The sequence below is a fragment of the Tinamus guttatus genome, unplaced genomic scaffold, assembly GCF_059628265.1.
Source record: "Tinamus guttatus ecotype Peru unplaced genomic scaffold, ASM5962826v1 Tinamus_guttatus_pri_ptg000314l, whole genome shotgun sequence".
Taxonomy (NCBI): Eukaryota; Metazoa; Chordata; class Aves; order Tinamiformes; family Tinamidae; genus Tinamus; species Tinamus guttatus.
This window is the reverse complement of record NW_028288848.1, coordinates 7,682,159-7,699,436: the sequence shown is the minus strand read 5'-3', so window position 1 is coordinate 7,699,436 and position 17,278 is coordinate 7,682,159. Positions and strand designations below refer to the sequence as shown.

Genomic DNA, 17,278 nt, shown 5'->3' with positions numbered 1-17,278 from the left:
TATTTTGGCCTTAAAAATCAAAACAAAACTCCATTGATCCACCTTTGCATGGGATTCAAATTTTGTTCTTAACACTAATCATTTAAGTTGTATGGTTATATGGGCCAATACATGGCTGTAGGAAACAAGCAGGGATGGAAATGTAAAGGCAAAATGTAGTGCTAGGCCTCCTCTTAATCTCTTCTCAACATTAAAACAGAATTTATTGATCTTGCTTGAAATTTCCTGAAGGAGGACTTTGTCAAAATATTTTTACAATTGTAAATTACTTAATTCTATCAGCCAAAAATATCAGCATATTTTTCTGCTGACAATATATATGTCTCAACCCTACTTCAACAACCAGTTCCTCAAATTAAGCATACAGATCTCATGCCACAGCCCAATTTTTATATAATTGTCTATTTTTATAGCAGTAGAGAATATCACACTTGCTGCTTTTACCTCTCACAGGATTAGTATACTTTCCACAGGTTATACTTTAAGCTATTCCCCAAACTGATTAATAATAAATCTGTCACTGGGTTTTAGTCAGCTAATTCCAATTATTTTAGAAGAAAGGCCACAATTAATCTTCTAAATTAATTAGCATAAAGAATCTCTTAATCCCAAATAATTAAGCTCTTAGTTTGTGCCTTTCACAATATTCTGCAAAACCTTTCTATATTTTCTCCCTTTGGAAATATAAGAACTTTTCTGGCAAAACACATATGTTTCATGTCTCCTCTACTGCCTACACCTCCTAGAGCAGACTGTAGACCATTGACTACACAGTTTAAAGTAATCTCAAAACAATAAAGAAATGTCGATTTACAATTTAAATGGTTATTTTGCTTCATTTCTTTCCTAACTGTTCAACAATTAATAGGGTCAATTAAGTGCACCCCAACAATAGGGTCAATTAAGTGCACCAAGTAAATATCAGTACTAAACAGCTTCTGATGATTTCTCCTGGCCGCTCAGTATGGACCTCAGCTGCTCATTCTTCTCTAAATGGTTGTGAGAACAGAACACAAAGTGCTTGTAAAATACCTGTAGGCTGAATCAGATTACTTGGCCTGCTTCTTGCACCCGTGTTTTTTTCTTTTCTTTAAAAACTTGGGTAAACATCCAATATTTTTGCAGGATTAATTTGCTTTTCTAATAGTATATGCGCCATTTGCAGACTGCTCTTGTTAATTTAGTATCCATCCAAGTCACTACTGCTTGCTTCATATCTCTTCCAGTTGTATTATTGCCACAAACTGTCCAGAGAATTCAGGGGTTATTTGGCTCCTTTCCACAAAAAGCAAGCAAAAAAATCCTCCTTTCTCTCAAAATTTCTGCAAGTCTTTTGTTTTGTATTATTTGGTTTGACTGCCTGGATCATAAACTTGTCATGATACTGGAGTACCATGACTGGAGTATCAACCTCTGGAGTCTGTTTTTATTCGTATTCATTTCTTTCACTAGCCATATCTCAACCTATTCTTATTCTTTTAGTGAAATCCTCAGTCTCAGTCACATTCTGTACTAAAAGCTACACTGACAATTTAAGACATTTAAAAATTACTAGTTGGACTCAAAGAAATCTTTAGATTACCAACACTATAATCGTGATTTTGCACCTTTGTATTACTTTTTATTTCTCTCATTTTTTTTTCAAGGTTACAGTAAAAGCAGATCATGATTTGAAAGTCGTCTTTGCCATCAGACATTTATTTTGCAAATAGCTGATTTTCACATAAGCATATACCTCTAAAAGCAATTTTATGAAATCAATATATTCATGTTAAGAAATATAGGAAAGACTTGCTTTAATTCTAAAATGAGTTTTCTTACTTCTTCTAACATTTGAAAGATCAAATGTAGTTCCATTATCTCAAACACTTGCTATTTGTCTCATTCTCTTTTAACCACCTCGCACTGGCAAGCAACCACTGTCAAAACACAATATACTTTTAAAAAAGCACTATATGCTTAAACAACAGATTCCTAAGCTTGTTTCTCTTTTGTTAATATTTTTAAGACCTGCATTGTGACAGCCACACTAAGATGACTCAAATACTTAGGACACACTTTAAAAGAAAAAGCATTATTTGCAGCGCATCACATTTCTAATGGCAGTCTCATTTCTAATGGCAACTCTACCCACAAAACCTAATAAAAAGTATATGCAAAAATATTATACCAGAACCTACTCTGTTAGGTTTAGTTAACAGCACGTTAGTTCCTCCATTAGTAACACTCCATTTTTTACGAGTTCTTAACTTTCTGCACAATTTAAAGAGCATTCACAAACTGTAATGGTCCCCAAGCATTCATTCCAGCTGTCAGAGAAATAAGCACTGTTAAACACACTACACAAGTATTTACAGAGTAGAACCAAAAAGACTTTAAAACAGTCATTACAGTCCATTCAGTAAATAAACAGCTTCCTGAAAACGAAAGTTTCTTACTATTGAAGAATTCTTTGATTCATAAAACTAAAATATACCTATATATTTTAATTTAATGTCCTAATAACTGTCCTGTCCGCCTCTCCAAACAATAAGGAAGAATGGTAGGAAAGCTGGGAAAGATACCATGATGTAGGGAATCGCACATGTACTACGCAGCTTCATGGATTTGGACTGTTTCATTGCCCCTTATTGTGATCAAGCTGATAATCAAAAATTCTAGCCTCAAGAAATTCATCTGTCTTCATACAAACAAGTCACAATTTCAGCTAGGTCCATTCACAGATGATAGGAAATTAGCTTCATATCACAATTACATTTTTATGTACAACTATGATATTTATACACCAGCATAATGACGAGAAGTTCAACATGAGCAAAATCAAATATTATTATCATTGGCTAGGAATGGTAAATGTGAGCTAGCAGCAGAATTGAAAAGACCATCTCAAAATCTCTTGTAAGAGAATAGTCTTTGCCAAGAAAAATGTCACACGCCGGAACACAGTTCAAAACTTTGGTTTAATTATTGCAATGAAAACATTTATTTTAGTTCATACTGCTTTATCATAGGAGACAAAAAATACACATTTGGATATTTTATCCTTCTACTATGCCAGTTAATAAAACAAAATGGTTTAGTATGATATTTATGTTGCAAATCCATGTCCAGAAATATCTAGAGCAACTCAATAAAATAACTATCTAAAAATGTTTGAATAAGTAACTTTTGGAATAGAACTACATCTTTGTTTAAAACTAGCTTCAGAAACCTTGAAACTATTAAGCAACAAAAGTCAAAGTCTGTCCTTCAGGGAAATCACAGAAGTCCACAGAGAGTCAGCCTTTGCTGGGAAGGTATAGGAGGGTAAAATATGATACTATAAGACCTAATTTTAAATTATTTTTATTTTTATTCCAAATCTTATGGTTAGCATATGATAGGAGACAGACTCTTTTCTTCCAAAAGGCATAGCCCTTCTGATGTTTCACAGTGCATCATACAATTGAGGCTGCCTTAGAAGCCATCATTAAAAACTCAGCATGTAATAAGTATATTTTTACATATTATTTTAACATATAAAAATAATAACAAATATAAGCAGAGTTATGCTGTATGTGTTCATAAAGATGGAATTAAAATTAAGAAATGCCGAAGAGATTTTTTACAAACCCAAGTTGGTCAATGTTTTCTCATTTACAACATGCAGAGACAATTTAAATTTCAAATTAATTTTTTATTTTAGAAGAAATAATAACTGACTTTAAAATGTCTTAAAAATAGTATGCTTTTTGAAGGGTACTTTATAAAGCATAGGTCTCTCAAGCATCTTTACAAGCAGTGCCTTCGAAAAGTTTGTTATGATCAGCTTCTTGACCAAGGCAGACCCACATTTACTCAAATATTTGTGTTTTTAACTGGATAAGGACTGTGTGGTATAAAAATTGCATAGTGCTAACACACTACTACATCATGAAGTCAAACATACAGCTGAAATAAATGAGTACTGAAAATGCTTTAAGATTTTAAATAGCTGTTTTAAATTTTGAGGCTTTATACTGAAAATATTTTGCCTCATGTTGACAGATTTTATCACATAGCTTAAGCAACAGAGAGAAATTTTCCAATCTATAGCAGCGAGTGTCACAGTGCATTTAGAGAATGTTCTTTTTGAATTGCAGAATCCAATGCATACTGCATCATGAGCATTAGGGTCACCTATTTAATGGCACACTAAAAGTGTTAGGTAGAATATCAATCAATAATCCTTGTTAAAATAATGCTATGGTAGATAATAATTTTTATGTTATAACCTGGCAAAAATTAGTCAATATTATATAAGATTCAGTTAACTTTTATAAACTGACAACTTAAAGATGATAGCAATTTTGAGAACCTTTCAGTATATTACTGTGCTCTCTTTACAAATTGTTCAGAAAGTGCAAAGCATGATTCAGTTGAGCATAATGAGGTGATTAACAGTTTGCCTTTTAATTTTGATACTGTGAAAATAAGAAGAGCTTGCTTTAATTTAAGTGATTTGGCAGCAATATAATAGCTCAAGCACTTGGCATTACCATTCTAATTGATCTAATAGTCTTTTTCATTATCCACTACAACCCTACGCATTTGTATTACAGGAAAGCCAGTAGCTGTGAGAAATGGTCAGGTCCACACCTCTAGATCCGTAAGAGATCAAAAGGGGTCAAATACTCAGTGAGCAGAGAAAATAAAAATCCAGGAAGCCAAAAGACCCCAGTGGAGAGGAAATAATTTGACTCTCTAACTTTCATATGGTAGTTCAAGAGGCGTTTCAGGTCAACTATATTAATAGAAGGTAGTTGAGTGGGAAGAAGTTAATGACGATCCAGAGCTAATTAGCACAGCTATTTTCTCTCCATATTCTACACAAGAAAATGCAGAACATAGACAAAGACTGCCATTTTTTTTGAACAGTGATGGAAATTGGCTCAGGACAAAAGGATATTTGCAAAAGCTTAGCAGTTTTTAGTGACAAAGTGACAAACCTGGCCTCTATGATGAAAGGCAAAAATAAATACAGAAATCAATAATAATTCAAATTTGAATCAAAAAAGAACTTTATGGTCTCTGCCAAATAACATTTATATTAGTTATTTGTGACAAGAGTTTTACATGGTAAATGTTATTTTCTTTTATACAAGTCTACTTCATTCTTAATGCATTTTTCAAATCAGCAGAGGTTTCTGTGTATCTCTCTTTCATGAATACATAGATCCCTATAGATCCATGTATCACCTGGAAAGTCATAGACAAAGACTGTGATATGAAACAGATATGTGATCATCTAACTAAAGAATTATGAGACCTAGTATTGATGTCTGCAAAAACAAATCTGAACCTTTTTCATTGACAGTTCTTCAAAAGTGGATCACACAAATCTTCTAGATGGTGTCAGGAAGTAGCAGGTTGGCTGGAAGCCAAATTTCCTCTATGCTATTGAAGTTACTTTAACTTCATTCATTTTTCACAACATAGTGCGCAGGAAACCCTATCCGTACCTGTCTCAAACATGTATTTGCTCAAACCTGAATATTCAGATGCAATAAATATGATTTGGAGGCACAACCATTTGCAGTCATGAAAAATCCATGCTAAGATTCACATGGGTGACTGAGGCACTTCAAAACTATTGATGTATGTTTTAATAAGGCTTATTGGATGTGCACTTTGCCTACAAGCATTGCAAGGGATGTATATACATTACCGCGTAATTAAGCAGCAGTCATGAATGATGCTATCCTCCACAAATATGCCACTCTCTTCATTTGTTTCAATAAGACGACCCGCGTGGTACCAATGTACTTGGGTAGTGTTGTCAACATATGTTGCAGTACACTGAAAAGGCAAGCGGTCTCCATGAAAAACCACTTGTCTCTGTGATGGGATCAGCTCAAAAAGAGGCAGTTCTAAAGGTCCAGCTGCAGGGTAAAACATAATAAGAAAAAGAGAATACAGGATTAGCAAAGTGTCTGCAATATGCCTTTTAATATGATCTTTCTTCTAAATTGAAATCATATAATATAAATACAATACTATCAAGGACAATGAACTCTGCAGTATCATTTTTTCCAGTAAAGGTGAAAGATTTGTGCACAGAACAAAGTGCACAGTCAATCAGCTGATCTCCACTTCTTTGATGAGAAAAAAAAAAAAAGCTAGCCACCAAACCCATTAGCTACAGCCCAGATGCCAGGTGAACTTCACCCCATCAGGCATAGACTAGATTTCTTTTGACTTTTCCAGCAAATAGATTTGAATCATTTAATTGTTTCGTAGAATTGTGTGAGCCCTAAATTGCTTCTGCTCTTCTTTTAACTAAAGGTGATGGCTGCCTAGAAAAACTTTTAAGTCTTCTAACATGCCTGGCTGCTTAAGATTGGCTATGTTTTAAACTTCAGTAATTGCATAGACCTCTAGCTACATAGACCTTAATATTAAAAACACCAGTATAAGCATATACCTATCTCATACGCCTGGGGTGGGGACACTGGTAAGGCTAATACCAAAAGTTAAATCGAATCCCAACTTTCCCTCAAGCTAATAATAATAACAATAATAATAATAATAATAATAGTGTTTCTCACCTATGAGCACATGCTACATGTACTTCTTGCACAACAATTTCTAAAATACAACCTTTTCACCCCTGCCTACAATGCCAAAGCAACTGACTGAGCCTTGATCATGTTACTCTTTACACTGGGTCACTTCATAACTGCAATCTTATCTTAAAAAAAAAAAAAGAAAAAAAAAGAAAAAGAAAAAAAAAACAAAAAAACTCCTACAGTCCTGTCCCTTGGAAATCCTCTCGACTTGATATGGAAAGAAAAATTCTAAGCTAGATCTCTTTTTCCCCCTTATTCTCCTCATGTTTTCATTTAAAGTACTCTCACCATTAATATCAATCCAGCCTACAGGTTGTCAGTTGAAAGGTCACCCTTCCAAATTTACACTACTAGTGCCTATCTCAAACATCTATTTTTCTGACAACTACTTTAACATTTTTTCCATTTCACTGCTCACCATTTTATCTTACTTGAAGCTTCCCCTCAGAAGCCTCCCTTGCCCATAATAAATACAGATGAATGTAATCCAGCCCAACCAGATTGCGAGCCATAATCACTGGTTCTAGAATTGCTAAAATCTGTGGACAGCCAACAGTGTTTGCTCCTACCTTAGCACATGCCTTTATGTCATTCAGATGTTGTCCTTGGAACCGTTAACTTGCCTTTATAAAGCTATCCTTGGGACTTTGATAATATTGGGTAATTTAAATAATACAAATATACATTTAGAAGGAATGTTGGCCAGCTTAACAGGGAGGATTTGTACAGGGCTGAATGTGCGGTACTGTTCTCTGGGGAGTAACAGAGAGAGGATTAAGGCAACATCTATCACTGCCCACCGCTGTGGTCTGCTGAGACTACGATGGATAGGCTTCAGCTAGCCCTCCTTATGAGTGTCACTTGTCTACTGATTGTCTCTGTTGTTTCTGGACCCGAACGTACTAATAAAAATTCCTTGGAATAGAATTAGTATTTGTATACATTCTTTAAGTCATAATTAAATGAAGAGAAATAAAACCCTACTAACACCTTGTTTATGATAGATACACGACTGACCTCATCATGAAGATGGAGAGAAAATCTGGCTCTGTACAAAAGAGTGCAATTTCTGTGTTGCATTAAGCCAGTTATGGAACATAGGCAGGCATAAGTTCTGGTGTGTAATTTAGCCAAAAATTAACCGAATGATCTATTTTCCTGGCCAAATTCAAATCCCTCTGACCAAAAGCTATGAATGGAAGTCCAGAAAAATTAACTTACTGTCAAAACCACAGCAGCAATGTATGGTAGCAGCAAAAATATTATATTTTTCATGAATACAGTCACTTTTCACTGAAGACATTGTACCTTGTCAAATATACTATTTTGCTCATGCAATGAGTGACACCGTAATGAAGACATAAAGTAATCGTGTGTGAAATAGACTAGAAATAGAACAGAATTCTTAAACTAAATAATTTGTTTGGTGTTGGAATGTTGGATTAGAGTAACTCTCTAAATTTAGCTTTTTGCAGTTGGACTTTGAGATTCTTCAGCTACCACTTGTCAGTCAGCCTTGGGAATCAAACCAAACCCAGAAATAGAGTAAGAACTAAGTGGTCTGGGCAGATTCTAAGTTAATGACCGTAAGCAAGTGATTTTTATTTTATTTTATTTTTATTTTTTTTAAGTACAAGATACCATAAAAATGAACTTTTGATTGACATCAACATACCAGCAATCTGCTTTACTTTCTCTTTGCAAATCTGTCTTAAGCGCCCACAAAGATGGCAAGTAAATGAAACATACTATTGGCTTACCATTAGACTAGGGTACCCTTCCAAGCAACTGAACTCTTTCAGAATGAATGTATTTGGTTTGGCCATGTTGGCAAAATAATTCTGCAAACTCATTTTCAAAGTGAAACTAGTATATTTTCACAGGCTTATGCTGTTTTCAGAGCTTGGAAGGTGCCTTTAAGCACTGCTACACAACATCTGCTTTTAATGTATGTGATGACTACGAAATAATGATTACCAGAGTTAATCTTCAGTTGTTTACCAGCGATAATCATGATTTAAATGACTGAGTCTGATTCTGCAACTATTATTCATGCAGAAGTCCCAGCTGACTTCAGTGACACAGCTCACAGATACAGGGATTAATTACATAAATAAGAGTATCAGGATTAGGGCCAATATCCTTTATCCTGAATGGCTATAAAATGATTGTATAGTTCCATCAGCATCAGCTGAAAATACTTAAATCCATAATCCAACTATCCTTCAAATACAAAATAAAAGTATTTACTAATTCTCAACTCACATTTTCAAGCTTGAAATTGAGAATAAAGTAAAAAGTAGGAAAGAGATTCTGAAAATATTTTAAATGAATTAGCATTGATTTGACAGTAATTGAAATATAGCAGCTCTGACAGTCATATGCTGACACACCAGAAACTTAAACATTAATCAATGTGTGATCACTGAAGACCAAACCAGTACATAAGATCTGATGCCCATATGTGCATATAATGACATTGCAAGCAAATATGACAGTATTAGTGTTTAGCTTTATAATGCAGCTGACTCATAAGATTAAAAATAATTTACAGTCTACTCCCATATCTTAAAATGTGGATTATTTTTGAAGTTGCAATATATTCCAAGATCCCCGTTACAAGGCAATATATTCTACTGCCCTGAAATCTGGAGTCAGCACCACCATCTGCAAACGAGAGGTGTGAATCTCCTATAGACATTTAGATTAAGGGCTGCTCAAGGATTTTACAGTCATTACCTATCTTCTCTCTCTAGTCAGCACTAAACCATGATTGCAGCAGAGCACCACAGGAATCACTGATTGCAGAATGAATCTAAGGGTCTAACCCGTCATTACAATAATTACATCTTTTTCTTTATCTCTCACTTCTCAGCAGAAAAGGATTTTGTTGACTGAAGGCCAGATTCTTTATGTTATCCCATCATCCCATCATGTATTTCAGATTAGCTCTATACTAGAACATCAAGCACAGATGGAAGAGGAATCAGCTTACACAAAAACCACTGAATCAGAATGTCACTTAAGAGCCCTTCTCACAGAAAGTACACCCATGAACATTTTAATGCCTGCACTGTCCCAAGATGTACATACAATTGAAAGAGATAAAGAAGTGTTTTTAATAATCATTAGCTAGAATAAAAAAACAGCAAAATACACTGATGCTCTGACCATATGTTCCAATGTGTCAGCCTTCAGTAAATGTGTAAGCCTTTACCAATTAATTCATGACACACACACTTCAAATGCCTTCTGCCTCTTTCCTTATACTTCACTCCTCAAACTTTAAAAACAGTTTTGTTTTTCACCTCACTTTTAGTTTATTGTTTTAAGAGATGGAAAGGACAATAATGTGAAGGAAATTCTATGGCTAGACATATATGGAAGATGAAAGCCTGTAAAAGAAGTCAGATACAATGCATCTCTACCCTATATTTTAGTTATATTTTAAATAGAACCTCTTGTATGTGATCACACTTGAAATGTGTGCACTTGCAATGAAGGGAAACGACTATTTTCTAGATGAGTTATGAAAAGCAAAAGAGTAAGCACAGCAGACAGTGCATGCATTAGACATAGAGAGCTCTTCTAAATACAACAGCAAGTTGGCCAGTCATTGGCCACAAGTTGGTTGCATTTTCTCTGACACAAACTATAAATAGGCTGAGCAGCATTTCTCTCTGCAGTATAAAAGCTAGTAAGTGCATAATCCAGGTTACCGCACTGAGCACTCTGTTGCTCCTACACCATCAAGTGTCACACAACTTTCTGTAACACATTTTCGGGGTGCTATTTCCTGGTTTTGTTCAGTATCAATAGCTGTCCTACACCCATAAAGTGGAAAATCCATGGGTTTCTTCAAGTTGTGCATATGTCAGTGCAATTTTACAGTGCTCATATCTCAGTTTATGGCATTGACTTCAGCCTCTCTCTTGGGATAATATGCAGTTTGTTACAGAGTAACACCAACTTTAGGGACAGAAAAAAACAGAGGTTGGCATTTTGCTTCTTGCTAATCACTTGATTTATTGTATTGCCAATGGGCTTTTTATTTGAACGGAGTGTGCCTACTGAGTGCAGCACATCCTGCTGACAAAAGTGTGAGTTAGAGCTCTAATATTTGTATACAATCTCAGTGGGATAGAAATGTGCATGGAAAGCGCAGCAAGGGGAAGCTAGAAGTGAGGACAAAGCAAAGGAACAAGTTCAATAAAAAAGACAGATAAAAAATTGAAGAAAAATGAGCAAATGCATAGTGAAAAACATTAGTTTAAAATCTGAATAGCTGAGAAAGCAAATTACATTTGTTGATATTGACTGAACAGAACTGAAGAAAACAGTGATCTGAAATGCTCTGGAGGCCTGTTCTGCTGAGAAGGGGAGGTCCCACTAAACCAACACCAATCTCAGTATTACGGCACTGGCTGAGACTAACAGAAGTTTTGGTATAGAAGGTCGCAAATGCCAAGGAAGTCAAGAATGAACTGGAGCCAGGGTTCTGTTTTAATAAAATGCCTAGCCTGGCTCCAATTTATACATAATATCAAGAAAATACAGATGCCAAGATATATTAAACATATCAAAATGTGCTAAGTATGGTGGACTTGGGAAAAAAAAAGGCTGTACCATATTCATGTACTGCTCACTGCAGAAAAAGCGGGGCTTCCGTTCTGTAATAGCTGTATTTCCACCACCTTCATAATGCTGGCAGGAGAGGGCAGAAGGCCTACTCCACACCATTTTAATCTGTCTCTTCCACCATCATACATGTTCTTCAGAGAGTAAAGCAATGTAGATGTAGTTTTCTGCAACATCTCATAATTAAATCACAGCTTTAGGCCTACTTTGTAATGCCAACTACAATATCAAAATGGTGAAATATAGGTGAATAGAAATATCACTAACTGAAGAGAAAGACTTCAGGCACACATTCATGGGTATACTCTTTCACTTTGGGTTACCAACTCTCTGTTACTTTTTCTCTTGCTCACTTCTGTAAAGCCATCAAAGCTGAGAAAAAGAGCAAGGGAGGGTATGCCTCTTGAACAAACAAACCAGAGTCAGCAAACTGCAGCAGTGATAAGAAGGTAGATGCTGCTACAGGCAGCTGAACAGAAGTAGCAACCCTGATTTATCCAGAATGAGCCAGAAGTACTATGAACCAAGGACATTACACTCCACTGCTTCAGTTATCTGGATTAGTTAACCTCAAAAATTTACTCCAGATCTACAAAACATGAGATTAAAGTCAGTGTAGCTTTGTCAAAAGAATTACAATCATAGTTCTGGATGACAGCCCCACCGAGAAGCACTTGGATTCCATTAACTGCTCAAACTTACTGAATTAAGCAACAATTTCCTGCACAAACCCCAAAGAAGGTGGTAAACTGCAAGCAAAAGTGCATTTAAACCTAGATACTTTTAGCAAATCCAAGTCATATCTATATTTCAATATATATGTCTAATGCTCCAGTAGTTTTTTCCAAAATTTCTAACTACAGGTGAAAATAAATGACCAATGTTGCACTGAATTTAGGGACTGGTGTGGTCTGTGCATTACAACCACTTACTCTGAGAGAGCAGTGAAAAAACTTTCGTATTTACTGATAATAGCAGTGATTTCCTGATAACAGCAGTAATTTTCTTGTAGGCAGATAAAAGTATAGAAATAAAGAGGTAGCCGCTTTCACTCCACAGCATTTAACATAAATGTCAAATATCATATTATTAATCTGTAAAGACAACACCTACTTGAAAGCTTTCTACAACAGGAGAGTGTCCTTGACAATTCTCTGTGAATCTTGAACCTCCACGCAGTAAATAAGTTACCTTGCCTCGTGAAACCATTGTCCATATCAATAAAACCTATTACTATTTCTTCCCCACGAGTAAAGTGCAATGTGTCACAGACCCCCACCACCACTCATTCCGTGACAAACGGACAGTCCTGTCAAAGAGAAAACTTTTCCCATTCACTGCATGAAATTTTCTTTTCCAAACTCCCTTCCTTAGCCCAGCTGACAGTGAGCATCAGTAACTGCAGATCTACACATCCTTTTCTTCATATTTGCCTAGGTATATCAAGGAAGTGATGTATGATAAAAGGTGCTATAAAAGCATGAAATATCACTACAGTATACTCTATTTAATTGGAGTGCAGGATGGAAGGGTGAAGACTTTATTGGGAATTTTCCCAACAAAACAATTAAGACTAATTGCAACACTGTGGAGGAAATACTGCTTACTGGGCATTATTATTACAGGTTTGGCAAAGAAGCTTGAATAATTTTATCTAGGAATTACTACTGTAATATTTTACTCCAGCTTTTTAATGTACATGTTAGAGTTTAAAATTAAAGAATATAGTTTCCTGGATACTCCAGTCAGGGCTGGCTGTGCTTCCCATTGCTTTGCTCATGAGCAAGAGCATTTTGGACACATGTAGTCAAGACTCTGGGGATAGAAGCTTTGAAGATTAAAGAAGCTTCTTTTTGCTGATCTTCTCCTCCCTACATCTTCTTAGATAAATTTTCCTTTAGTTATTTTTTATGCTTTTTGGAACAGGCAGGAAGATAGAACATAGAAAAATCAGGCAGAACAGAATTGAACCCACTGGTGTAGTTTAAGAATATGCTACAGGAAGAAAACCAAATGGGACCATTTCCAGGATCTAAACCAGATCAAGGGGTAAAAATTCCATTTCACTATAGTTTCATGTGTGAGCACAGATGCAAGATGCTCTTCCTTTAAATTTCTCAAATAACTACTTTAATATTTCTGTTATTTTACATTTAAAAGATTTAAATTTTATTAATTTCTTGTCCCCAATCTTCCACCAGTGTTCTGAAATTACCACTAAAGAAATCAAATAATAATGTATAAATATATTAAATGTAGTGCACAATATTCTTTTTTTTTTTTTTCAGTTTGAGAGTGTTCACATTTGGATGGGATATCTGAAGTTTGGAGCCAAGGTGGTTTAGCATTATTGCTTTCATACTCACAAATGGCCATCACTGAAAGGCATTTGATACTATGTAAAATGAGCCACTTAAGTCCGGCAGAAAAAAATTGCCATCTATCTTTGAAAGATCCAAAATATACTGTTACATTATCTGATTTATATACAGTCTAGTACCATCCATATTTTATTATTTAAAAAAATCCTGAATTGCTAACAATGTAAAACAGAAACCATTGCAAGAAGATTTAACTATAGCAAATTGTATCACCATTCATATCTTGCAAAACCTAATCCTGTGAAAGGTTACTAATGTGCAAATTCCTATTTAAATATAATTAGACCTATTCATATGATTAGGCACTCCCTGTAGAATTGGAGCTGAAGTCTTGATCCTGCATATTCTTGAAGACAATGATATGCCGCATAAATGCGGCAGGCTATCTGGAAGCTGCCAAGAAACTGCAGGATTGGACTCTAAATCGGGCTAATTAATCCATCATTCTTTGTATCTGAGAGTTTGAGTTTAGCTCGTTACTACGTACTGAAAAAATCCACAGTTCAATATTTACATTGTGTTAATGCAATAAGAATGACTTGTAAATGAAGAAAGAAACGGCTGGAACTATAGTCTCAAGGCCATCCCTATGTTTAAGTAAATAACAAATAGGACTAAAATGTTTTTTACACAGTGACAGAAATAAATGATGAAAAAAAAAAGAGTACCTTGTTAACTTTAAGCCAGTTTTTGCTATTGCAATATATTTAATGTAGCAAGAAAATCTTTTAAAGACAAATCTATGCACAGATGAATACAATTATTGTTTTAAGACTGAGTGACAATGCAGATAATTCATTTTTGTCAAAAAATGAAAAAAGCAAATTCAAATCCTATTCCCCAGCCAATATCCCTGGCATAAATTCTTTAACATTCTTTTTAGAAAGGCTGAAAAAGAATGATGCTGAATGCATTCTGTTGATTTCAAGATTAAAATTAAATGCTGAAAAAGACTCCTTTCAAAGATAAAATTTCCTATTATCAATCTATTTCTTTTTCTATTTTTGGCATTTTAAAAGTGCATTTCTCTTCCTATGCTTTTCCTATTCCACAGTGGTAACAGACTTGCACTGTTTGGCATAAAGGGAAAAGGATGTGCAAACACATCAGGTAAAATTAAGGACATTTTAACATACAGTGGGTATAAAAAAATAATGATTTCATCATTGCTGATAATGCAGAGCTATCTTCTATTTTAGGAAAATATTTCAAGAAAAGGATCTACATCCAAAAAAGGAAACACCTTATATCTCAAATATAAAAAGGAAAAAATGTTCTCTCTCTTTTTTTTCTTTTTTTTTTTCCTCCCTGGTGGTATTAATGTAAATGATCTAAAATGTCATGAATCTTCATTTTTTCATAGTATTTTAGGTAAGATTGCCAAAAGCATTCTTTATGAAAAAGGGCTATGCAGTTGCATATGACCCAAGAGAAATGTGTCTTAATAAGCTGCCGATAGTCAAGAGTGAGAAATACAGCGGAATTTGTAATAGGAAGTAAGGATGGAACAACCTCATACCTCTCTAGGTAAAAAAAAAAAAAAGTTTTAAAATTCTCAAGAAATCTTTAAAAACAAATGTAGAAAGAAGAGATAAAGGATATGAATGTGATTTTCTGTTTTTGTTTTGAGTCGGTTTCAACACAAGTATCAGAGCAGGAAAGCACTTGCTCCTCACATGACTCTCCTTCTTCAGAGGATAAATCCTTGTGATGCTCAGAGAAGAGACAAGCTGCTGGATAAGCACAAACAATTTGCTAACAAATATACCCCACCCCCCAATATTTTATTCATGTTTGTATGAAACATTAAATGAATTGTATTCTGGAATACAGCAAAGATCTATCCCTTTGAGTAGTATCCTTCCCTTAGGAGTGTCTCTCAAGTCTATTATGCCAAAAAAAGTGCATTTCAATAATATTTTATGAGATACAACATGCTATTTTCACTTAGGAGCTGATACTTAAAACTAGGGTAGCTTACACTATTCAGAGACTAAGTAATAATTCAAACGCTGTTGGACACTCACTCACAACTTGTAGATATTATCTTCCACTGTTTCTCACCTCTATTTTCAGTAAGATGAATTTTTACTATTCTTCAGTGTTAACACTTTTCTCTGTAGACAGCACTCTAAGGCATGCTAGAAATGTAACCATACAGATCTTACACAGATAAAACTGCAATTCTGCATTTTATGTACTCATTTTCTGCTATTAGCAATCAAAGTCCCCGTTGGCTATTAAAGACACAAATACATTAAACAACTCAAACAACTTCTCTTACAGGTTTGATATAAACAGTTACAATGATATTCATAACAAAGAGTGTACAACCACAAACAAAATGCACATTTTGTGATAATACATACTGTCAAAATAACCTACTGCAACAGCCCCTCCAGAGTCGGGTAAGGCACAATACAACTGATTTTCATAAACATGGAGCACCCAGAGCACCAACAGAGTTCAATAACAGTTACTAGATACTCAGTACTCAGAGCCTCTGAAATAGATGTCCCAGGGTCGTGGCATGGTACCCTACCTACCGTTAAGACACCCCATAAAGACAGGTCCTATCTCAGCCTTGGCAATAGAGTGACTCATTTTGCAGTTTTTTAGCTGTCATCCTTCTGTGCTTTGCAAGTTCTATTTCAACTATATTTTCACTGAGATTTCAGTTGAAAACGGAATGGATCTAACATTTGAGCTTATATTTGTTTCTCTGCTCTGGATTTTTTTTTGACTGAGGAGGATATAAGGAATTACGTGTATTAATATTAGCTCTGATAATTGGCTTCTTGTGCCCTTGTTCAACCCTTGTTGGCTGAAATTAGCAGATAGAAACAGCTTTTTTCAGAGAAGTGCCTGGTATAAGGGAACAAATAAAGCTGTATGATATATCTTCTCTTAAATGTTGCCCTACAACCCTATGTTAAAGCAGTTCAACACTTAAGAAGTCTCTCACATCCAGTACAATGCAACAAACAGCTATATACCCATTCCTCAGAGGAAAAAAAAAAAAAAAAAAAAACCCTCAGTTTACTTGTTGTATTTTCCCAGAAAGCCTCCAGGCTTTTGGAATTCTTATAAAGAGCTGCCTATTTCTCCAATAAATGCTAGAAGTCTGGGGACTTGAGTTTCATGTGTTGCCACCAATTGCCCATTTTCTGGGTTCCCAAAGGAAAACTCAGGTTTCAAGGCCTCCTCATAGTCACAAGTTTCCTCACAAATAAAAAGTGGTAAAATCTCTCTTAGAGGTTCTGTGGTCAAGGATGCCTCCACTTTTGTGTTCAAGATTCAGGACAAAAGTCTTGTGTCCTGCTAGATCAAGTAAGGGGCCAGAGCCAAAAACCTGACCGGAAGGAAAGGACCAAAATACTTAAAGACAAGCCTAGAATTTATATTTCTTAACAATATTTTCTATTTTCTTACTTCTGAATCAATAAAATAGTGATAGAGATAGCCTTGTTCTTATTTATTAACAGCATCCATATAAAAAAATCTATATGCAAAAAGCAAAAACTTTAATTTGTAGGAGACCCGTATGAGACAAAGAAAATTTTCTTTGTCACAAACTGGAAAGAAATAAATTACATCAATGTCTAAGAATACTACAGCAATGTTAGTAAGAGACTGAATTTTGCACTTAGAACCAGACAGTATTCATTTTCT

The 17,278-nt window shown here is 35.0% G+C and overlaps 1 protein-coding gene across 1 annotated transcript in view; it reads right to left on the bottom strand.

Moving 5' to 3' along the window:
- LOC104572907 (adhesion G protein-coupled receptor A3) overlaps positions 1–17,278 on the bottom strand; it is a 242,508-nt gene that overhangs the window by 122,549 nt on the left and 102,681 nt on the right. The window contains exon 7 of the mRNA XM_088528799.1: positions 5,687–5,900. Coding sequence (XP_088384925.1) covers positions 5,687–5,900 — 214 coding nt within the window. The remainder of the gene's footprint in view (positions 1–5,686; positions 5,901–17,278) is intronic.